At 36.8% G+C, this 21137-nt stretch overlaps 1 protein-coding gene across 2 annotated transcripts in view; it reads left to right on the top strand.

Annotated features, from left to right (window-relative positions):
* The window catches only part of LOC107048652, a 36041-nt gene extending 15106 nt beyond the window's left edge, over positions 1-20935 (top strand). Inside the window, exons 2-7 of one of the 2 annotated variants that reach the window (XM_015271945.1) lie at positions 2743-3305; positions 11567-11793; positions 11921-12917; positions 14043-15949; positions 16338-16537; positions 16972-20935. In XM_015271945.1, coding sequence (XP_015127431.1) covers positions 11569-11793; positions 11921-12917; positions 14043-15949; positions 16338-16537; positions 16972-17140 — 3498 coding nt within the window. In that variant the 5' untranslated portion in view covers positions 2743-3305; positions 11567-11568 and the 3' untranslated portion in view covers positions 17141-20935. The remainder of the gene's footprint in view (positions 1-2742; positions 3306-11566; positions 11794-11920; positions 12918-14042; positions 15950-16337; positions 16538-16971) is intronic. The other variant, XM_015271946.1, reaches the window with a different exon arrangement.
* Positions 20936-21137: the final 202 nt, after the last annotated feature.

Genomic DNA, 21137 nt, shown 5'->3' on the forward strand with positions numbered 1-21137 from the left:
CCCGAGTTGAAGACCCGAGTTTGTAGCAAAGATGTCAGACAAGATATGAATGTTTTTTTGAGCTCAAACGAAAGAGCGGGTCGAGAAATGGCGTGCTAGGACCTCTAAAGATGGTTTTGAACCAGGGGAGACTCCTAGACGCCAACGTTCTATACTATTTTCTCTTCATGAGGTGTGTAACGCTGTAGAGATACATTGGCCTGTCAAAGGGTGGTGGGAGAGAGGATATGGAGGAGAGGTTAAAATGAAATTAATAGGATGATATGCTTAATGACAATGTTTACTCATTTTTAACTATTGAGTGTAATTTATCATGTAATAGAAAACAGTCAGGGATCAAGCTTTTATTGTGCGGTACCGGAATTTTTACTATGCAGCACCGGAATTTTTCTGGTGCTAGACACTTGAACCCACTTTACCAGACGACACGGTAATTTTTGCCTGAATTTCTCCAGAAAAATTCTGGAATTTTTTTCCCCGTGTTTTTAAGTAATGTACAAACTCTTTCACACTTGAAAAACATTTGTACATATGATTATTTGATTCTCCTACACTTAAATATCCCCTAAATTGAATTTTCCGCTGACGAATATTCTGCTAGTTTCAGCTTCATAATTATTCATTATTATTATGTAATTAATATAATACTTCTCGACGACTCATGTTAATTTACAGAATGAGTGAGAGTCAAATTCGGGTCGTCTGGGCGGTATTCCTCAGCCCCATATTAACTGAACATTATACTGAATAATTTATTTTGTGAAATTAACAAAGTCGTTTTGGTGAAGTCTTTTATTAGTCAGCTTTTCTTCAACTCTCAAAGGAAATATTGTAGTCATTACATAATATTCAGGAGATTCAGGTTAAATATTAGAGTAAGATTCGAATTCATCTCCCCTCACGCTATTCTGCAGCTCCATTGATGCCCAGATGTCGTAACAGGCTGACATTTATATTAATCTGTTTAATGGAGTTAATTTAGTTTATTGAAAAACAAAATGGATAATGTTGTGACTGTTTTCGTCTCAGATATCCCGTGGTGATTGATAAGAGAGTGGAAGATATGGTGAAGTCAATAAGAAGAGTCGAGAGGTGGCGGAAAGAAATTTGATGTTTACTTAGTATCAAATGCAATTAAACCACAATTTCGCTAATTTAAACGTTTTGCTAATTATTCTAGCTCCTTCAATTAAACCCCAATTTTGCTAATTTAAGCATTTCGCTGATTATTTTAGCTCCCTCAGGCTCTCGGTGTGATCAACATTTAGTCTCACTATTTTATTCATTCCATCTCTGTTAATATCCACTTACCCATCTATTTTGATTCATTCGTTTTCTTTCATATTGTTTCCCTTGTGAAAATACTTTCTGAGATTATATCAATAGAATACAGAATCTGTGAATTCTAATTTTCTCGGTAGTTCCCCTCGAATCCAAAATAGTTGAATTTATTCCATCTTTATTAATGGCCATGTCATATAAGACTGACAATTATAATCATCGTTAATCGAGTTAATTGAAAACCCAAATCGACAATGTGGTGACTGTTTTAATTCCCAGATATCCCGTGGTGATTGATACGAGAGTAGAAGACATGTTGAGGTGAAGAAGAAGAGAGTGGGAGGAAAGAAGTTTTGATGTTTACTAATTTCAAACGCAATTAAATCACAATTTCGCTAATTTTTTGCTATTCAGAAAATTTCGCTAATTGCTCTAGCTCTCTCAGGCTCTCGGTTTATTCAAAATTTAGTCTCACTGTTTTCTTCAATCCATCTCCTAAGATCCACTTATTCATCTATTCTGATAGGTATTTCGTAACGGAAGATCATTCTCAATAATTGGTTTCATAGATTCAACTCAATTATTTCGTTGCAATCATCTTCATTTCCTTTTCTCTCATGTTATCTCTTAAAAAATATACTTTCTCAGCAAATATCAATAGAAAATATTATCTACGGGTTCTAATTCCCTGGGTAATTCCTCTCGAAACCAAAATAGTCCAATTTATTCCATCTTTATAGATGTCCAGATGTCATAACACGCTGGCAATTATAATAATCAGTTTAATGAAGTTAATCGAGTTCATTAAAAACTCAAATCGAAAATGTGGTCACTGTTTTCGTTCCCAGATATCCCGTGGTGATTGATACGAGGGTAGAAGACATGTTGAAGTGAAGAAGAAAAGAGTGGGAGGAAAGACGTTACTTGATGTTTACCTATTATCAACAACAATTATATCACAATTTCCCTAATTTTTGTAGATCCCTCAGGCTCTAGATGTGATCAACATTTAGTATCCCTATTTTCTTAATTTCACGTCTGTTAATATCCGCTTATACACACGGAGAGAAATATTCAATACAAATTACGTATCTTTTCCGTAATTCCGGAGCGAAATGAATCTCCTGTGAAAAATTACGATACCGTCACTTAAATTTTCTGAGTCGATTCCGTAATCGTGAGCGAATTGTGAGTTCTGTAATTTTTACAGAACATTTCTCTCCGTGTAGCTTCTGATTCAGTCATTTTTCTTCCATATTATTTTCCTTACCAAATATACTTTCTAAGATTATATCAATAGAAAACAGAATCTGAGCTCTAATTCCCGAGGTAATTCCTGTCGAAACTAAAATAGTCCAATTTATTCATAACCGGCTGACAATTATAATAATCAGTTTAATGAATTTAATCGAGTTCATTAAAAACCGAAATCGACAATGTGGTGACTGTTTTCATTCCCAGATATCCCGTGGTGATTGATAGGAGAGTGGAAGACATGCTGAAGTCAAGAAGAAGAACCGAGAGTGGGAGGAAAGAAGTTACTTGATGTTTAGCCATTATCAAACGCAAATTAACCCGCAATTAATTGTAACGCCATAATCACACGGATTTTCCACCAACTTATATATCTCGAACGGATAGTAGTCTGATCCATGCAGTAGCTGAAACCCAGGGACGAAAACTCGAAGGAGAACTGTTCAAGGGACGTTTTAAAGGAGCCGTGCGATGAGGAGAGCTAGTGGATAAAACACAAGTTTCTTTTTATTTAATCTGAAGAGGAGAGAACAGCCCATGCAAGCTGAAAGAATGAAGTGGCACGGCGTTGGGTGGAGGGGAATTGAGTGCCAGAGAGTGAGGGATTTAAATGGCCAGTGGGGTATCAAGTGGAACGCTGGTGACTGCAGGCCAACCACGTGAGGTGACTCGCGAGAGATACTGTATAAATAAAAACACATTGGCTGGAGCGACGAATAAGAGGTGAAAGAGGGAAGCCCTGGCGAATCGGGTACGAAATATTCGTGACGGTTAGTATAAATAACGTCTCAACAAGTTACTATTCTGGGGGGGGGGATTTGATAGGAAAAGAATTCTGGTGATAATGTGGTTGATTTATAATTTTTTTAAGGAGTTCATGGATGGGGAACATTTACATGAAGAACTGAGAGAATTTTTTGAGGGGGTAACGAAACTCTTCTAGCAAAATCAAAGAGTGTTATTAATTGACAAATTAAGCTTTATGAAATTTCATTTCAGGGAAATTTTCAGCTTTCAGGACCATTTTTAGTCGGGAAATTCGAAAATTAATTTTTACTCTAAAGGTATTTTTTCAGCTGAAGCATAAGTAAGGTCTCAACAAGTCAATATTTTGGGGGGCTTTGATAGGAAAAGAATTCTGGTGATAATGCGGTTGATTTATAATTTTTTTAATCAAGGAGTTCATGGATGGGGAACATTTACATGAAGAACTAAAAGAATTTTTTTAGGGGGTAACGAAACTCTTCTAGCAAAATCAAAGAGTGTTATTAATTGACAAATTAAGCTGTATGAAATTTCATTTCAGGGAAATTATCAGATTTCAGGATCATTTTCAGCCGGGAAATTCGAAAATTAATTTTTATTCTAAAGGTATCTTTTCAGCTGAAGCATAAGTAAGGTCTCAACAAGTCAATATTTTGGGGGGATTTGATAGGAAAAGAATTCTGGTGATAATGCGGTTGATTTATAATTTTTTTAATCAAGGAGTTCATGGATGGGGAACACTTACATGAAGAACTAAAAGAATTTTTTTAGGGGGTAACGAAACTCTTCTAGCAAAATCAAAGAGTGTTATTAATTGACAAATTAAGCTTTATGAAATTTCATTTCAGGGAAATTATCAGATTTCAGGATCATTTTCAGCCGGGAAATTCGAAAATTAATTTTTATTCTAAAGGTATTTTTTCAGCTGAAGTATAAGTAAGGTCTTAACTAGTCAACATTCTGGGGGGATTAGATAGGAAAAGAATTCTGGCGATAATACGGTTGATTGCTAATTTTTTAAATCAATGAATTGATTTAAACAATTAGTAATGAGTAACGAAACTCTTCAGACAAAACCAATCAGTCTTGTTGATTGAAAAATCAAGTCTCATGAAATTTCATTTCAGGAAAATGGACCATGTCCAATTGTCAGTAATTCGAGATCAGTAGAATGAAATTCGAAAATTTATTTCCATTCTTAAGGTATTTTTCAGCTGAAGTATAAACAATGTCTTATTAAGTTCATTTGCGGGGGGATTTATGATGAAATGAATCCTGGTGATAATTCGGTTGAGTGTTAGGTTTTTTAATCAATAAGTTCGTGAATGGAAAACATTTACATGCAGAAGTAGAGAATTTTCGTAAAAGTAACGAGACGGCCCAGTCTTGTCAATAAAGAAATTAATTTTTATGCAGTTTTATGCAGTAATGGAGAGAACAAATGGTATTATCAATCGTCAATGCCTTAAGAATGATATAATTAAATTCAAAGATTTTTTTTTCATTTTGAAGGTATTTTTCAGACTTTGCAATGAGCGCTGGCTCGTTCAGATCGCATCCTTTGATCAGGAAATATTGACCATTTTATGTTTTTCCATCTCGCCTCCCCTAACCCGGAGATATGCTTTGTTTGAATTAAAAAAACTCTATTGTAATCAAATTAATGAGTTCTTTCACATAGCTCGTGATACGGTTCGTATAAATAACGTCCCGACAAGTTACTATTCCGGGCGGACTCGATAGGAAAAGAATTCTGGTGATAATGCAGTTGATTGCTAATTCTTTGAATCAACGAGTTCATGGATGGAGAACTAAAAAATTTGTATGGGACTAACGAGACGATTCTAGTTAGTAAAACCAATGACTATTGTTAATTGAAAAATTAAGTTTCATGAAATTTTCTTTTCGGAAAATGGAACATTTTCAATCGCCAATAAGCTGCGATTGATGCAGTGAAATTAAAAAATTTATTTCCATTCTAAAGATATTTTTTCAGCTGAAGTATAAATAAGGTCTCAATAAATTAATTTTCGCGCGGGGGGGGGGATTTTATATGAAATGAATTCTGATGATAATTTGGTTGATTGTTAGTTATTTTCATTAATGAGTTCGTGAATGGGGAACATTTACATAACGAGTAAAGATTTTTTACGGGAGTAACGAGATACTTTAGTTGAAATCAACGAGTCTTGTTAATAAAAAATCCCGTTTTATGAAGTTTCATGAATTACTGGACAGGTGGATAAAATGAGCAATTTTCAACCGTTAATAACTCGAGGTTGGTAGATTAAAATTCAAAGATTTTTTATCTCATTTTGAAGGTATTTTTTTAAGTTTTAAAATGAGAGATGTCTCATTCAGATCACATCCTTTCCTCAGGAACTTGATTTTAATTAGCGTTTTTATTCTCATGAAATAAATAATTGTTTAATCATAAACCAATTATTTGAAATAAATTATTATTTGAATAAATAATTAAATAAATAATTGTTTAATCATAAACCAATTATTTATTTAATTATTTATTTAATTATTTATTGGTTTAATCACAAACCAATTACTTATTTTACTAATTAAAATTGAAATCATCGGTTTGTTAATATGTAATAATTTTTCAATTGCGCCAAAAATATTACGGAACTGAATAGAAAAATTTTCAGTTTTCTTCTCTATATTTTTGCTGTCTCGCTAATTATGACGGAAATCTTCCATCCGCCTTGTTTAGCCTCCAATTAGGCTTCCTTTGAACCTTCATAGACTGGGATATTCACTATTCACTCCGATGTGTTTCAAATTCTAGATGAATGTTCTGATGAATAGAGGGGACGTTGTGGGGGATATACTGCGAAGTTTAATTGTAACGAAACGACATAAACGAGTGGATGAACTGCGTAGCACTTTGGAGCGAGGTGGGCTGTGGGGACGTTGAACTTGGCTCTCTTTGTGTCTGAGCCCCCGAGGTGAACGGATCGAGCAGCGAGAACCGTTTGCACGCCCTCGGGATACCCTCTGGCTATTTTTTTCGGGAGAAATAGGAACTTTGGTCGGGTTTAACGGTTTCATAAGGGTGAGGACTTGGTCTTGGATGGATTTTCGTTCGGGGGAAGTAATGGGTTGAGGAAATTCTACACGTGTCACGTGTGGGCGCGACACGCGAGCCAATTTCAAACGGCCTTCAGCATTCTCAGTTTTGAAAAATCATTTTTGATGGATCGTTTTTCCTTTGTGGGCGCTTCTTTATTATCGGTTTGGGGGGAGGGGGATTTCTTTGAGGTATCGAGTAATTTTAGCTGGAGGTTTCGCTTTGTGGAGATATTTTTTCTCATTTGGCTTTGCATTGGGGGAAATACAATATTTTTTCTGCACTGCCCCTCACTTTTATTCGTCTGGCAGTTGGCATTTCATTCTTTTCCAACTCGCAAACGTGAAAATCACTGCAGGCGAATTATATTCGGACTGTAGGTGTGGGGTTTTTATACTCGGGTGGTTTGCCAGTCCTCTTCGGCGCGGACGCCAACACCACGCGAGTAGAAGACCCCATACACTGTTGAAAATTTTTGTCTGAATAGTATTGCAATTCTACTGAAATTTCAGGAAATCTTGTCATTGGAAATTCAGAATTTAGTGGAAAAATCAAACAGAATTGTGAATTTCCGGTCCATTTTTCCCTGAAAATGAATAGAAAACCAGAAAATTTTACTACATATATTCTTGAATTTTCAGGACAGTGACACTGAATGCGAGTTAGGGGGGAGAAATCATGAAATTTCAGATTTCACTGAAAATTCAATGCAATTGGACACTGAATATTCATACTAGATTGTAAATTTAAATAAATGAAAAAGTTCTCGGCTTTATGTTCCATAAAATTCTGAAATTTTACTGAATTTTCAGTGAAACCTGACAGTTCATGATTTTTTTCCCCCTAAATCGTATTCAGTGTCACTGTGTTAAAAATTGATAGTCAACTGACGGTGAAATTTTATTTTTCAAATTCCGGAAATTTTTATAGTTTTGCGATTCTACTGAAATTTCAGGAAATCTTGTCATTGAAAATTCTGGAATTTTACTGAATTTTCATTGAAACCTGAAATTTCATGATTTTTTCTCCCTAAATCGGATTCAGTTTCACTGTCTTAAAAATTGGTAGTCAACTGTCCATGAAATTTCATTTTCTTCCTACCAGTATACCATCGGTCCAAAAATATACTATCTCAAACAAATCTTGTTTGAACCGAAAAAATCGCAACTTGAAAATTATCGAAAAAATAAAATTTAGTGCTGACCATTTGAGGACTGTCCTGAGATGAAGAATTTTCGTCGCAAAAATAGATTCAGTTGTTACGAAAAATGTTTCATTCTCTGTGCAAGAATGAAATGTCAGTTCCAGCACTACTTCTTCGTTCTTCGATACTCCCATACGGATTTTGCTCACGATAAATATTCGTCTTATAGTCAACATGACGTAAATGATCACAAATAAGAAATGAATTCATAAATAAAATAATAATTGTGTAAATGATAACTATACTTGAGCCAAATATTTCGTTGTTGTTCAAAGCAAAGCGATTATGCATGTTTGACACTTTCAAATTCAAATCGAACACTCTCTGTTTTGTTATCTTTTAACTTGCGATTGTTTTGGTCGAAAGAAGACTCGTTTGCGAACTCGTTCGTTTTTCCCTCAGTGTGCTGTTTTCTTTGAGCAATCTTCTGCAATCAGCAGTCGATACTTTCATTGTTAGTGGTCATAAATTTCCTTGGAAAATAAACTGTCGAATGGTTTTCGAGGTAGTGGAGTTCGGGGAAGCCCTGCAGTGGCTATTTCTCGGGCTGCAAACCGGGGAGTCTGTACCTTTTTTATTCCTAAATTGACCAATTACGCTGGCTATTGCTCCTACATGGGTCCCAACCCCTGCGATTAGAACGTCCGAATATAGTTCAGGAGAGAATGAAATATAATTCAGGAGGGAACGAGACGATGTGCTCTCGATTTACGAGTGGTTTTCGAGATATTGAAATTTTTATATGTCTTTCGCAGCTCATTGTTCTCTGCAAAAATATGACGAGGAAAATCCGTCGATCTCTTGCGCATTCAAAAATACATGTCAAAAATTGATTAGAGTTCATAGCAGAGATGTCAGACAAGATGTGAGTGAGAATCTACCGTGGATCCACGGTAAAATTTACCTTGGAGAGTGCGAATAGACACTGCTTAATTTTTACGGAACAAATCGTAGAATTTAAGTGGGGATTTGTACAATTTCAGTTCCGACTCACGCTTTTTATTGAATTTTACTTTGCTCGCCAATTACGTTTCGAAACGTACTTTTTACGTTTTTTTCTGGTCATTTTTATTGAATTTTTCTGTCCTTGTATCAAATGTTAAATTATTTAGCGGTTGATTCGTTAGTATCATTGCTCTTAAATTTTAGTTATCAAAGTAATCATCAATTTAAATATTCAAATTCCCGATTATTTATTAATCAGTAATCCCTTATAAAAAATTTAGTATATTTAATTCATCATCGATTGGCAATTTAGATTATGAATTATTTTACGTTTACGATGTTCTCTTAATCCATTTTTCTCTGAACAACAGTAAATCCAACGAGAAAAATGGTTCATTACAATTAAATGAATTTCATTTGAATCGAATAAATGAGTTCATTCAAATAGCTCATGATAAAATTCTTATTCAAACTCAAATTCAATTTTTATTTGTGTAACACTTATTTGTTCTTCTGATAACCTTTATTTTCGGCCATTAATTGACTCTCTGTAAATCCAATGATTATAACTCCTGTTCCATTTCATTATATAGAGCCAATGACCAAAAAGAGACCCGAAAATTCAATAATTATTTGATCAAAATGATAATTTTATTAGTTTAAAACAAAAACTTTGTTTGAACGTCTAAGAGAATAAATTATTTCCCCCACACAATTGAAACATTTTCATCAGAATAAATATATTAGTTCAGCAATGCCCAAATAAAATATTGATGAAATTGAATAGAATAATTTCCACACAATTAAAACAGTTTATCGAAAGAAATGTACCAGTTCAGCAATTGCCAATTAAAATATTACTGAATTAACTAGAATAACTTCAAAGAAGAAAATTTACTTGATTCAAAAGCTTCATTTCTGCTGTCGTAGTTCTTTCTACAATTGAAGTAAAAATTGACCGTTCAAAGAACACTTGGCAAACCCCAATTTGTTTGGCCCAGACCTATCCCTTTGTTTTCGTCATCGCCCCGTCCCATCGTCGCCTCTTTGTTTAGATACCTAGACAATGTCGCGCAGACTCCCAAGATTTTTGAAGCCGAATTTTATCGTACACACAGAGGAAATTGACTTTGCGCATGACACGCACCCGTACACTCACCCCTGAACCGCTCTCCCTCTCTCTTCCGTTCGGTTTATTTATTTTCCTTTTTTTATGGATAGAGAGCGAGAGAGAGAGAAAGAGACGGACAGAGAGAGGAGAGAGACCCTGCGAGCGGCTGGATGCCGCCGAGGGTTCTTTATTCAAATACAACCGAACCACCGTGCGCAATCTCTCGTTGGAGTATGCTTATCTCGTTAACATTGACCAGTAGTTTTTTCATAAAAGTTTTATAGAATAGAAGATAGAATTATTTTTACGTTCATTGGACGATAATGATGTTGGTGAAACGCTTCACCGAGTGTTGTCTCGGTAACTTTGNAGAGAGAGAGAGAGACAGAGAGAGAGAGAGAGAGAGAGAGAGAGAGAGAGAGAGAGAGAGAGAGAGACGGACAGAGAGAGGAGAGAGACCCTGTGAGCGGCTGGATGCCGCCGAGGGTTCTTTATTCAAATACAACCGAACCACCGTGCGCAATCTCTCGTTGGAGTATGCTTATCTCGTTAACATTGACCAGTAGTTTTTTCATAAAAGTTTTATAGAATAGAAGATAGAATTATTTTTACGTTCATTGGACGATAATGATGTTGGTGAAACGCTTCACCGAGTGTTGTCTCGGTAACTTTGAAGGTGACTCTTCGAATCAATGAATTTTTCAATGAACAGTTGAGTAATTGATTGATTAATTGTGTAGTGAAGTAGGAAACTAAAACGGTCGATAATTTCATTCACTCGATGTCACAAATATCTTGGAAAATATGATTCAGGGACGAATGTGAAGTTACATTTTTGAAGATCTTGAAATTCTCGAGGAAAAATGTCTCTTGGTTTTTATTTCTAATGCATTTAATCACTGAGTTATTTGTAAGATTATGCACAAAACTTCCGAAATGATCCAAAACGTCCGAAATGATCTGTTTTTTATTACAGAAAAGGTCATGAATGCCGTTTGGGGAATATCTGTAGAACTAATATATTTATTCAGAGATACGAAGAGAGGCATGACGTGTTCTGTGGAAATATCTTTCGATTTTTTTTGCAAACCTGTGAATTTCTTTTTTTTAATAATTTCAATGTTGTTATTTGTCCAATTCTCAATAATGAGACTATTTTTAAAATACCTTGGAAATTGATTGATTTGATTGTTTGGATTTATCGACAAATCTTAAAAGGATTTTGAGAAAGGCCTTTTAACCCTTAATTGAAAGAAAAAAATTCTGGCAGACAATTATGAACCTTTGATAACTGAATTGTTTACAACGAGATCGGTTTTTTAAACTTCTCAACTTTCTAAAATGTCTACAATTTCATGGATTCTACACTTTTTATTCACAAATTTCGAAAAAACTTTTTTCAACTCATGAAATTCTTTATAAAAAGCCTTTTCCAAAAATTTTGCCTTGAAATATCAATCACTAAATTTCTCACAACTGCTTTCAAAATTCTCCGCAGTTCCATCTGCCATATTCTATCAAACATCTCTGGAACTATGAAATTTGAAAAAAATATGGAAAGTCCTTTTTGCTCTATCTAAATTCAAGAAGATGCGAACGTCGACATGAAAAGGGACCACTTTGTCGATATGGAATTATGCATACTTTGATAAATTGATAAGATTCCGCACTCTTTGAACCCAAAATCTGTAGCGAAGTGGTAAATTGGGATAAATGCAATTTTTTTGAAAAAAAATTTTATTCCTTGAATCGAAAATCACGTCGGTGGAGAAGATGAATAAAACAATTTAACATTGATGTAACTGAGAGTCATAGCTGAGACAAAGATGTGGTCCCTTTTCATACGAACGTCCCCAGATATCACCAAAACCAGCTACACCCCTAAAATTACCCCCTGTAATCCCCCGCCCCCTTAAATTTCCAGAAATGCACTGCCTTGGAGCAATAGCAGGTGCCCCGCCACCGAGCATGTCGCCCCCATCGCAGTCTGTAAATCGTGGCTGTGTATTGAGTGTGATCCGAGCTCTAGGAGTCTTAGTCTGTGAGGGAAGAATTCAGGGTCCTCCACGTGGCTACAGAGAGGGCCCTCACTGTGCAGCACCCCTCCAACCAGGTCCCAACCAGCACACATGTGACAAGCAGCACTATCTGGTAACTACCCCATCATCCCACCCCCCAAAACGCAGATCATAAGCCCTCATCACTGAAGATAAATCCCACAAACGACCTCATCAGTCCCCCAATCATTCTCCAATCAATGCATAAAATAAAATTACAGTGCAATAGATATCTCGTCCTGGTGAAGGAGATTGCCGAGAGGGTGTCAATGGGCTCGAGCTTGTGCATCGAAGTTGTAATGTGCAATGACTGTCCGTGTGGATTGTCAACGGCCACCAGCACTAATCCAGTATCACCAATACCGTCCACTTTAATTCATCAATGGCCAAACACTGAGATGCTGCTGGAGTACTGGTGCATTGGCGTTGTGGCGAGTAAAAATTCCGAGATGATGAATTCCCAAGGTTTGTATCAGGCAGTTCGTTCACGTCTTCACTTCAGTCAGGTGGCAGCCTGGTGGTCCAGGAGCAATGGTTCAAAGCCAACGTACGTGGCTACCAGAGTTGTTCCCTACAATTCTGACAATCTTCGTAAATTTCGTGAGGTACCGGTGGAGCACACTTTTCCACTGGCATCCATTGGCGATGGAAATTCCGTGAAAGTTTCTGTTTGGGCCCTGCCACGAATGGAGGACATACCTGAGCTCAAGTGTCCTCTGCATCCGTCAGTGGAGGGCAAGGAGGACGAGTGTGCGAGGGCACTGACACCAACCAAAACAACACTGCCACATTCTGGGGAGCAGACACTTGTTCTACCAGCGCTGGTGGATGATAGGCTACAGACACCCTGCAATAAACCTGGGAAACATCATTGTAGGTGTGAGGAGGAGGAGGGCAGCCCACCGTCGCCATCCATCAAGAATGGGGAGAGAAAACGCAGGAGATCACTGCCCTGTGGACCGCCGGATACTCAGGCCAATGGACATCAGCTGGCTTCGGTCAGTGAAGTCGCCACTCCGGGGACTGGGGGTGATGGACCGCGGGAGAGGATTGAGGGGGGATTTGAGAGGAGTACGTATGTGGGGAATGGGAGTTTGGAGAGGTACTTTTGGACGCAAGTCAGCTTGGATGAGGCTGAGGGGAATAATGAGAAGAGATATAAACCGTCTTCTGAGGGCTGCGAGGGAGAGGCCAAGAGGGAGGGGAAGGCGGAGCTCGGTGAGATACTTTTTTAATTTTTTATTATTGGGATGTTGGTCATTGGGACATCTTGATGTGAGGAATGGTGAAGTTGACTTATGATGAGGGATTTTACGGAGGATGACAGTTTATAGGTTTCAGAATGTGTGTTTTCTTTAGGATAATAATTTTTATATGCTATTTTCGCAGAAAAATGGCGAGAGTTCAGGGATAAAGCTACTTATTTCAAGTGGAAGATGTTTTCAAAATAAGAACAGTCGGATTTCTAATTCGAGAAAGTTTAGAGCATTTATTGTCGTGAGGTTGATAATTTTTTTACTCAATTTTACAGGAAAATTATATAGAGTTCAGTAAAAAAAGTCCTCAAAATGAGACCAGTTGGGTTTTTAAATTGAGAATATTTGCGTTCATGAACTGAGAACATTTGAAAGGGAAAAAGTTCCGGATCGATTGAACATTAATTCAACGTTAAACGAGTCGAACTGTCAGTTGATAGACTATTCATAGCAGAGAAGTTATGAATTATGTGCAGAGATATTTTTGAAAACACTTGAGACACGAGTAGATTAATTTTAGAACAGGGGAAATCATGGGTACAAGAAATTGAAGAGAAAAATTTGGCTCTTAATTTAAAAATCCATTTGTTGTGAATTCAAGAACCACGATTTCCTTAAAATAATCGAAAAGTTATGATAATTCAAGTATAACTATAATAGGCAAATGAATTGAGCATGGCATAGCAAAAATTAAGTGTCTAGTACCATTTTCAAGGAAAATTGTCTTACAATAGGCGAAAATTTTATATATTCCACGTCAAGTGAAGTTTAACAAAGTTTTTCCCCGCCTCTAGCGTTTTCGAAGAAAACGTTTACAATCATCTTCCTATTCTGCGAACATTTCTGAAATTATCAGTTTAGATAAGACTCTTAATGGAACCTCGTCATTTTTTCGATGAAGCATTCAAGCAAAATAGATAAACAAATAGTTCCAATCGCAATAACATTTTATGAATAATTAAAAATAATCTACATCTCTCAAGTAAATACATAGCAAAAATTTTCCCTCAGCGCAACAGTATTCAGTTATTTTAAATAACTCCCCCAAAACAACAATTTCAAGCAGCCTCTCCACCTATTCTTCCAGGAGCCATCACCCACCTTCGAGTAAAGGACCCAAAGCCCCAGTCATTCGTGCCTTTCGAGCCCAAAGAGCTCCACAAAACCCCACCCCAGCGTTCTTCAATCAGCACCGAGCCAAATCTCGTGATAAACCCATTCACCGAACGAAGTTCCTTCCACGAGCCCAATCCGGGCCCTTCGACGTTACGAAAAGAGGTGGCATCCCTCCCCTGCACAGTCCACATCAACTACTCCCTGTCCTCCCGAAAGGCCCCAAGCGAGCGAATCTACTACAGCCTGGACAAGCCCGAGAAGCCCCCATCCGACCTGACCCACCTGATGTCAAAGCTCTCTTTCCCAAAGGACGTGAACAAAGCCCCCAAGGAGGACGGTGGTATCCTCGACTGGATCAGCCGAGTCCCTGGAAGAGTCCTCAACACCTCCCCAACGCCTGACAAACCCCACGACCTGACCCCACAGCCACAAGAACGTAGTGATCACGAAGTGAAAGCCTGCAACGCGGTAAAACTTAAAAACTGCAATTTAGAGCTCAGCCAGCGTGAGTTTGACGAGGTACTTGCTGTACTGAGATCGAGAACACCATCAGGTAGACGTCGTACACCAGTGAAGACACTTCGTCGTCGTGAGAGATTAGAGAGACCCCTTGACGATGGTTATTATGATAAGAGAGATGGCTGTGTGTGTCCCATCCACAGGGAGGTGGAGAGTACCTCGAATGCTGTTGAAAATTGCGGATGTCGGTCTTGTGGGAAATCAATGGAGAACGGGGACATGATCAAAGTCGAGAGGACGATTGAACCATGTCTGCAGAGTGTCTCTAATAAAGCTGACGTTTTATTGGGGGCGATACTGAGGACCAGTGGGGATAGAAAGGGATTGATGGACATTTCGAATGGCACGAGGCCACGAACAGTCTTGAACAGCAAGGAGGTGAAGGGTGATGGGGAGCACGTGATAACGACTGATGTCAGGTCGTCGAGATCACGACAGCTGGAGGAGGACAAGTTCCCTATGGCGTTGAACAAACGACTGCAGAGGATTCAGCAGCTCTTCAGGAAGGTACAGGAGAAGAAGAACTCGATCGAAATGGCTAATGGATTTCAGGAGATCATGAGCCAGGCGAGATTTGCACAGGTGGGGGGCGAGACCAAGGACAATGCCAGGGGCAAGAGGACGATTGATTTGTCGGGGAAAATGGAGTGTTACAAGCCACTGGTTGATGACCCTGATTGCTCAGGGGATAGTTCATATTCGAATAGTACAAATTACAAGTTTAAAGACTTTAATAATCACCATGAAGCCTCAGAGACAGCTGTGTCTTCCACGATTGGTGAGGGGGAGGAGGACGACGATGTGGAGGAGGAGATCAGGAAGATTCAGGAGGTGAGGGGCGAGGAGGAGACCAGTGACTGCAGGGTGCCCTCTGCCATCGAGCAGGAGAGATTCAGGAGGTCTTTGGAGAATGCTGCGTCTATGGTTTTTCACAGCAGGACTGGGCTACCTCTGACCTCGAGTCCTGCTCCGTTGAGGAGGGGAAGCTGCTGCTTTGATTATGACAGCAGTTTGAATACTGTTTCATCGAAGAGGAGTGCACTTTTTGAACTGAATACACCACCCAGTCCTGGCGCTGTTTCGTTGGAGGAGACTGACAGGGAGATTGATCAGTCTGGGGAGGGCTTCGAGCAGCCCAAGAGGTCGTCGTCCACTAGGAATAGACCGCAGAGCCATGCACTGCTGGGGAGCTTTGAGGAGTCTGCACTCAATGGAAGGTTGGAGCCTGTTTCCACTGTTCACGGGTTCACTGCTGAGATCGGGGCCAGCGGGTCGTTCTGCCCCAAACATCGAAAACTTCCTGTTACAGTGTTCTTTTATACGCTTGGGGATAATGATAAAGTGTCGAGTCCATATCTTGTAAGTTTGATTTTCTTATTTTTTGGATGGAATTTTATTTTATTTTTTTGGTTTCTGTGGAATTATGGGGTTGAGGAAAACCTGCTGAGAGATGTTTTTTGACTAATAGCCTTTGAGACTAATGAAAATATGAGAATCAGTCTTCAAGTATCATTTTTTATGCATTATTTTAACAAATGTCTTAAACTACAAGATTCAGAGAGCGTTATCAAGAGATTTTTGTTTGTAGAAAAATTATTGTCGATCGAAAAAAGTCGCCTAGTTGTCGAGATATTTATGAAATGACAGGCACGACATTTTTTTAACTTGCACCTGTCTTTATTATTTAACCATAGAAATTTATCCTGACTTTCTTTGTGGAGTATTAATTGTTCCTTGGATTTTTTAGGCTCATATTAACCTGGGGAAGAAGGGTTATCAGGTACCGAGGAGTGGTACAATCCAAGTGACATTACTGAATCCTTTGGGCACTGTTGTTAAGATGTTTGTCGTACTCTACGATCTGTCTGACATGCCACCACGATCTCACACTTTCTTACGACAGAGAACTTTGAGGGACAAGACACTACGCTACCTCATTCATCTCAGGTAAATTGTTATTGATGAAAATCAATCAAGAAAAATCGTTCAGGAAGTAGTCAACTCACCTTTAGAGTTAATTTTTCGTCTTTCTTTCTGCTCTGTAAAAATAGTCTTCACACATATTTTGCTCGATTCCTTCGTCTTTTATATATTTGCAAATGTTTGAAAACTGAATAACTGAATAACATATTATTAAAATTTTTAGGTTTACCCTGAAAATCATTAACAACTAGTTCAATATTTTTAATGAAATCCTGAATAACATGAAATTCCTCTGTAATTTCATGATATGATGACAATGCCGTGAATATAATTAAATTTTTATCATTTTTATTTCATAAAAATTCCATTAAAAATTTCAGTTGAAGATTTTTAACAATACTCAATTTCTATAATTAATTAATCCAATAAAAAATTATGATTTTCCATTAAATTTCTAGATTCATGTCTGGTAAATCAGGCCGCATCTACCTTCACACAGACATAAGAATGATAATCTGTCGTAAATCAGACGTGGACACAGCATCTGATTTTGGCTCAGAGCCCCCGAAGGAGTTGAGAAGTTACATTCACGGTCCTACGAATCCAAAATTTTCACCAAGGTGCTGAGCCTCGTGGTTATTCCCGTGGGGTTGTTGCCAACCGTTTCGCCTATCTAGTCCTCCCCTCAGCGTCGAAGTATGAAATGAGTTTTCGTCAACAAAAAACACAATGAAAAATGAGAAAAACCAAGCAGCTATGATTGAGTTGTCCCCGATGAATCGATTGTAGTCAATAATTGCCATTGTCAATTGCAAGAGTTTGGAAGGGAGGGAAGAGCATTGGGGAACTGGACTCTTGTTGGAATCAGTTGTCAAGTCGTGGGATTGAATTGTCAGGCGAGATGTTACTGCCATGGGTAGTACTCAACGAGTGAAAAGAAGGCAAATTAAACACGTGATATAGAGTAATGGGAATCCAAAGAATGGCATCCAATGATCAAAGGTGATTTTAGTTCAGTTGTCGAGTGATAAAATGTCATCACATCATCAACAATTGCATAATAATCTTGAGAGATTAATTAATAATTCCCAATAGTTTCCCGTTGAAGACCGAATTGGGGGCAAAAAACATAAAAATTCATGACGTTTTGTCCCTCAACTCCTGAATTTTCTCTAACGTAAAATTATTTTCATTTACTCTGTTCAACATAAATGGAAAGGAGGCGAGAACAAACGAGTAGCAAAAGGCGTGATATTTTGGAATACAACTATTTTTGGAAAAAAAAAGTGGAAAGTTAAAGCCAAAAAAATTGTGATGCATTCGTCGTGATTTCCCATGAGTGAAGACAGGTGGAACAGAGAATTATATTATTTACACGTTTAATGGAGAAAATGAAGAGAAGTGAAAAATAAAAAGAACACATTTTTTGTGTCAGTAGCACTGTGATGAATATTATAGATTAAATGATACATATTAAGGATGAAAAATATATTTGCGCTGTAGAAATTTCGTAAGGTTAATCTTCTATTGTGCTAATTACTGTGTCGATGCAGAGTTGGATAACGTAATCGATGAGTTGGCGACTATTGTCAGGGGTAAGAGATTTAATACCACTGAACATGTCATTTTGATTGGATTATCGATAATGGAAAATATCGAGTGGAGTGGTGAAGGGTAAAATGATTATTACATCTTTCATATCTCGTTGGACGAAGGACGAGGGGACAAAATAGAAACTTCAGAATTTTTTTCCAAGTGTTTAAACTTTATTCAATTGTTGACGAAATAGAATTTTTTTTTCCTTGAAGAGTGCTCTTGTAGTGAGCCCAGTCTGAGCTCAATTGATCAATTTATTCCTGAGTTACGAATATAAAAAAATGCCTGAAGTGTCCATTTTGCCCATGAAATTAACAAGAATGATTTATTTATTACTTTTTACCACTTCACTTTAGTATTGATAAATCTTCAATTTCGTTAGATTTCAATGCAGAACAGAACAAAGGGATTTAAATAATTGATTGATGAATTAATAGTTGAATTGTTGCTCATGTTTATCTGAGAGTTTCAGTATGCCTTAGAATGTTAAAGTAAAAACTCAATATTTAAAGTACTAATTGACTCTGGCTGCTGAAATAATTATTTTCACCAACGATTGATAATTTCAACTATTGATTTGTAAATTTACGTGTAGTTTGGATTACTTTTGATGAATTAGACTTCAATGGCAGTGGAATAAACATCACCTGTGTAATTGGTCGAGGTTTAAAGTAGATGAGACCGTGAAATTAAATAATGATTAATGTAATTGATGACATTTTTTCGATTCTCAGTAGTTGCGTCGTTGTAACGATGATGAAAAATGTAAGTGGAATGAAGTAGTGTGCATAATCACTGCCATGCTGTATAATATTTTATAGCATAGGTCACACGTTCCAATTGAGGGGGAAATGAAAGGTGTGGAATGAAGTTCAGGGGTGAATACACAAATTTAATGACACGTCTCGTTAACGAACGCCTGGTCGAGGTCTCTAAATAGAAATAGGGGAATTCGATGAATACTTGTAACCAAATGGATACTGGAGAGGATTTTTGTTGCCAAGTGGGAGAAGGTAATCTGGTCTAGAATTTCATTCAGTTTTTTTTAGGAATATCCCTGGAGTTGTTGAGCTGAGGGAAGAAAGTCGAATAGTTTTTGGAGACAAGAAATTTTCCTATAAAAAATATATTTCATATTTTGCTCTCAACTAATTCGTTTCAATTTTTTTATGGATCTGGAATCTTTAAAAAATTATCTCTTGAACTGTTGGGTTGAGGAAAGAATATTAAATTGTTTTTTTGGAGACAAGGAATTTTCCTGAAACAAATATATTTCATATTTCTCTCTCAACCTACTAGTCTCAGAAATATTTACGAAATAATTTTCGAACTCTTTTCAATTTTTTCATGTATTTGGAAATTTCATTTAGAATATCTTATAAATATCTCTGGAACTTTTTGTTGTCGAGTGGAAGAATGATATCAGTTCATGAAGTTCATTCAGAGTTTTAAAAAATTATCTCTTGATCTGTTGGGTTGAGGAAAGAATGTCAAATATTTTTTTGCAGACAAGAAAATTTCCTACAAAAAATATGTTTCACATTTTGTTCTCATCCCACTAGTCCCAGGAAATGATTCATTTTGATTTTTTCATGAACTCGGAAATTTCACTCGGAATATTATGTAATTGTCTACGAAACCACTTGGTTGTTTCTAATGTACAAATTAGTTTAGATGAAATCCTTCATCTTCACCACTTCGCTACACATTTCATTCACTCCAGAAATCTCAATTGTAATTTCAATCTCAGCGATAGTTTGAAGGTCATAATCAAGACGATGAATTCACAATCAAAAGGAGATGTAAGAGAACGAAATGTTGTATCTCAAATTGAATAATTAATTAGGTAGTCTTTCGGATCTCAATAGATATTGTGATAAAAAAAAATCTTCGTGTCTGGCGTGATGTAGAAGTAGTTGATAATAATCGACTCCTTATTTTTTATTAAGAAATACATGATATATATTTTCGTGGAAGCATATATGTGGTGCCAAATTCGCCGCTTTTTAGTTTCTCTAAACTTTTATTTTTTCGTTTGTTTGGAGGGAAATCCAGAGGAAGTGGGGCAAAATGGGGTCCTTTAAATCTTACCAAAATTACAAAAACATAAATGTTAAACCTAAAAACGATTGAACACAAGAAATTTTTAATTTTTTTGCATCTCATTAAATGTCAAATTATCTCGTTAGTGAGCGATTTTAGGAGGAAATGCTAAAAGATTTTTTTTTCGGAACTGTAATTGTTCATAAAAAAGATTTGTGACATTTTCTCCTCAAGTCAACAGTCTTGAAAATAAAGAAAGAAATTCAGAACTTGAAATTTCACAATTCCATTAGTTTTGTCCAATCCACTTTGCCCCAATTTTTCAGCTGCGTATATCCCTGCTTTTCATAAATTTGATGAATAATTTGCTAAAATTGTAGTTACCACATGCAAAACGTGGTGAATCAGCTTTAAACGCAAACGTATATCTCTCATTAATTACTCAAGTCGAATTCGTTTTTAAAATAAGTGATAATTTGAGGTAATCGAGATAAAGCAAATGCGAGTTGCGTGTGGGTCGTAATAATATAAAATAATGAATTTTTCATTCGTATAAATGAGAAATACAACTGTGAAGGAAGAAAAAAAAAAGAACAATTCGGAGGGAAAGGAAAAACGTCCAGATTCAGACGCAACGAACTGTTTATTGATTGAATATATTTTTGTTCTGCTTTGTTGTGAATTTTTATCAATTGGCCGAATTCGTTCGATTTCCGTGTTCGAGACCAGGCATCTTGTACATAGAGCAGCATTATTTTATAAATAAAATATTGTTATCACAAATCCTCAGTCCTCATTCCATGAAATCAAAGATCATCATCTATTCACTCAAACTCAATTGTTTAATTATCAAAAAAAAAAGAAATTGTCTTTAAAAAATGACGAAATTTATTCTATTAATTAATTTATTCATTAGATTGATGATTTAGTTAATTTAATTTCTCAGTAAATAGTCAAGGATGGAATGCTCGTTGAAAATGAAAGA

This window comes from Diachasma alloeum, unplaced genomic scaffold (assembly GCF_001412515.2).
Source record: "Diachasma alloeum isolate Michigan unplaced genomic scaffold, Dall2.0 Dall_scaffold_00195, whole genome shotgun sequence".
Classification (NCBI taxonomy): Eukaryota; Metazoa; Arthropoda; class Insecta; order Hymenoptera; family Braconidae; genus Diachasma; species Diachasma alloeum.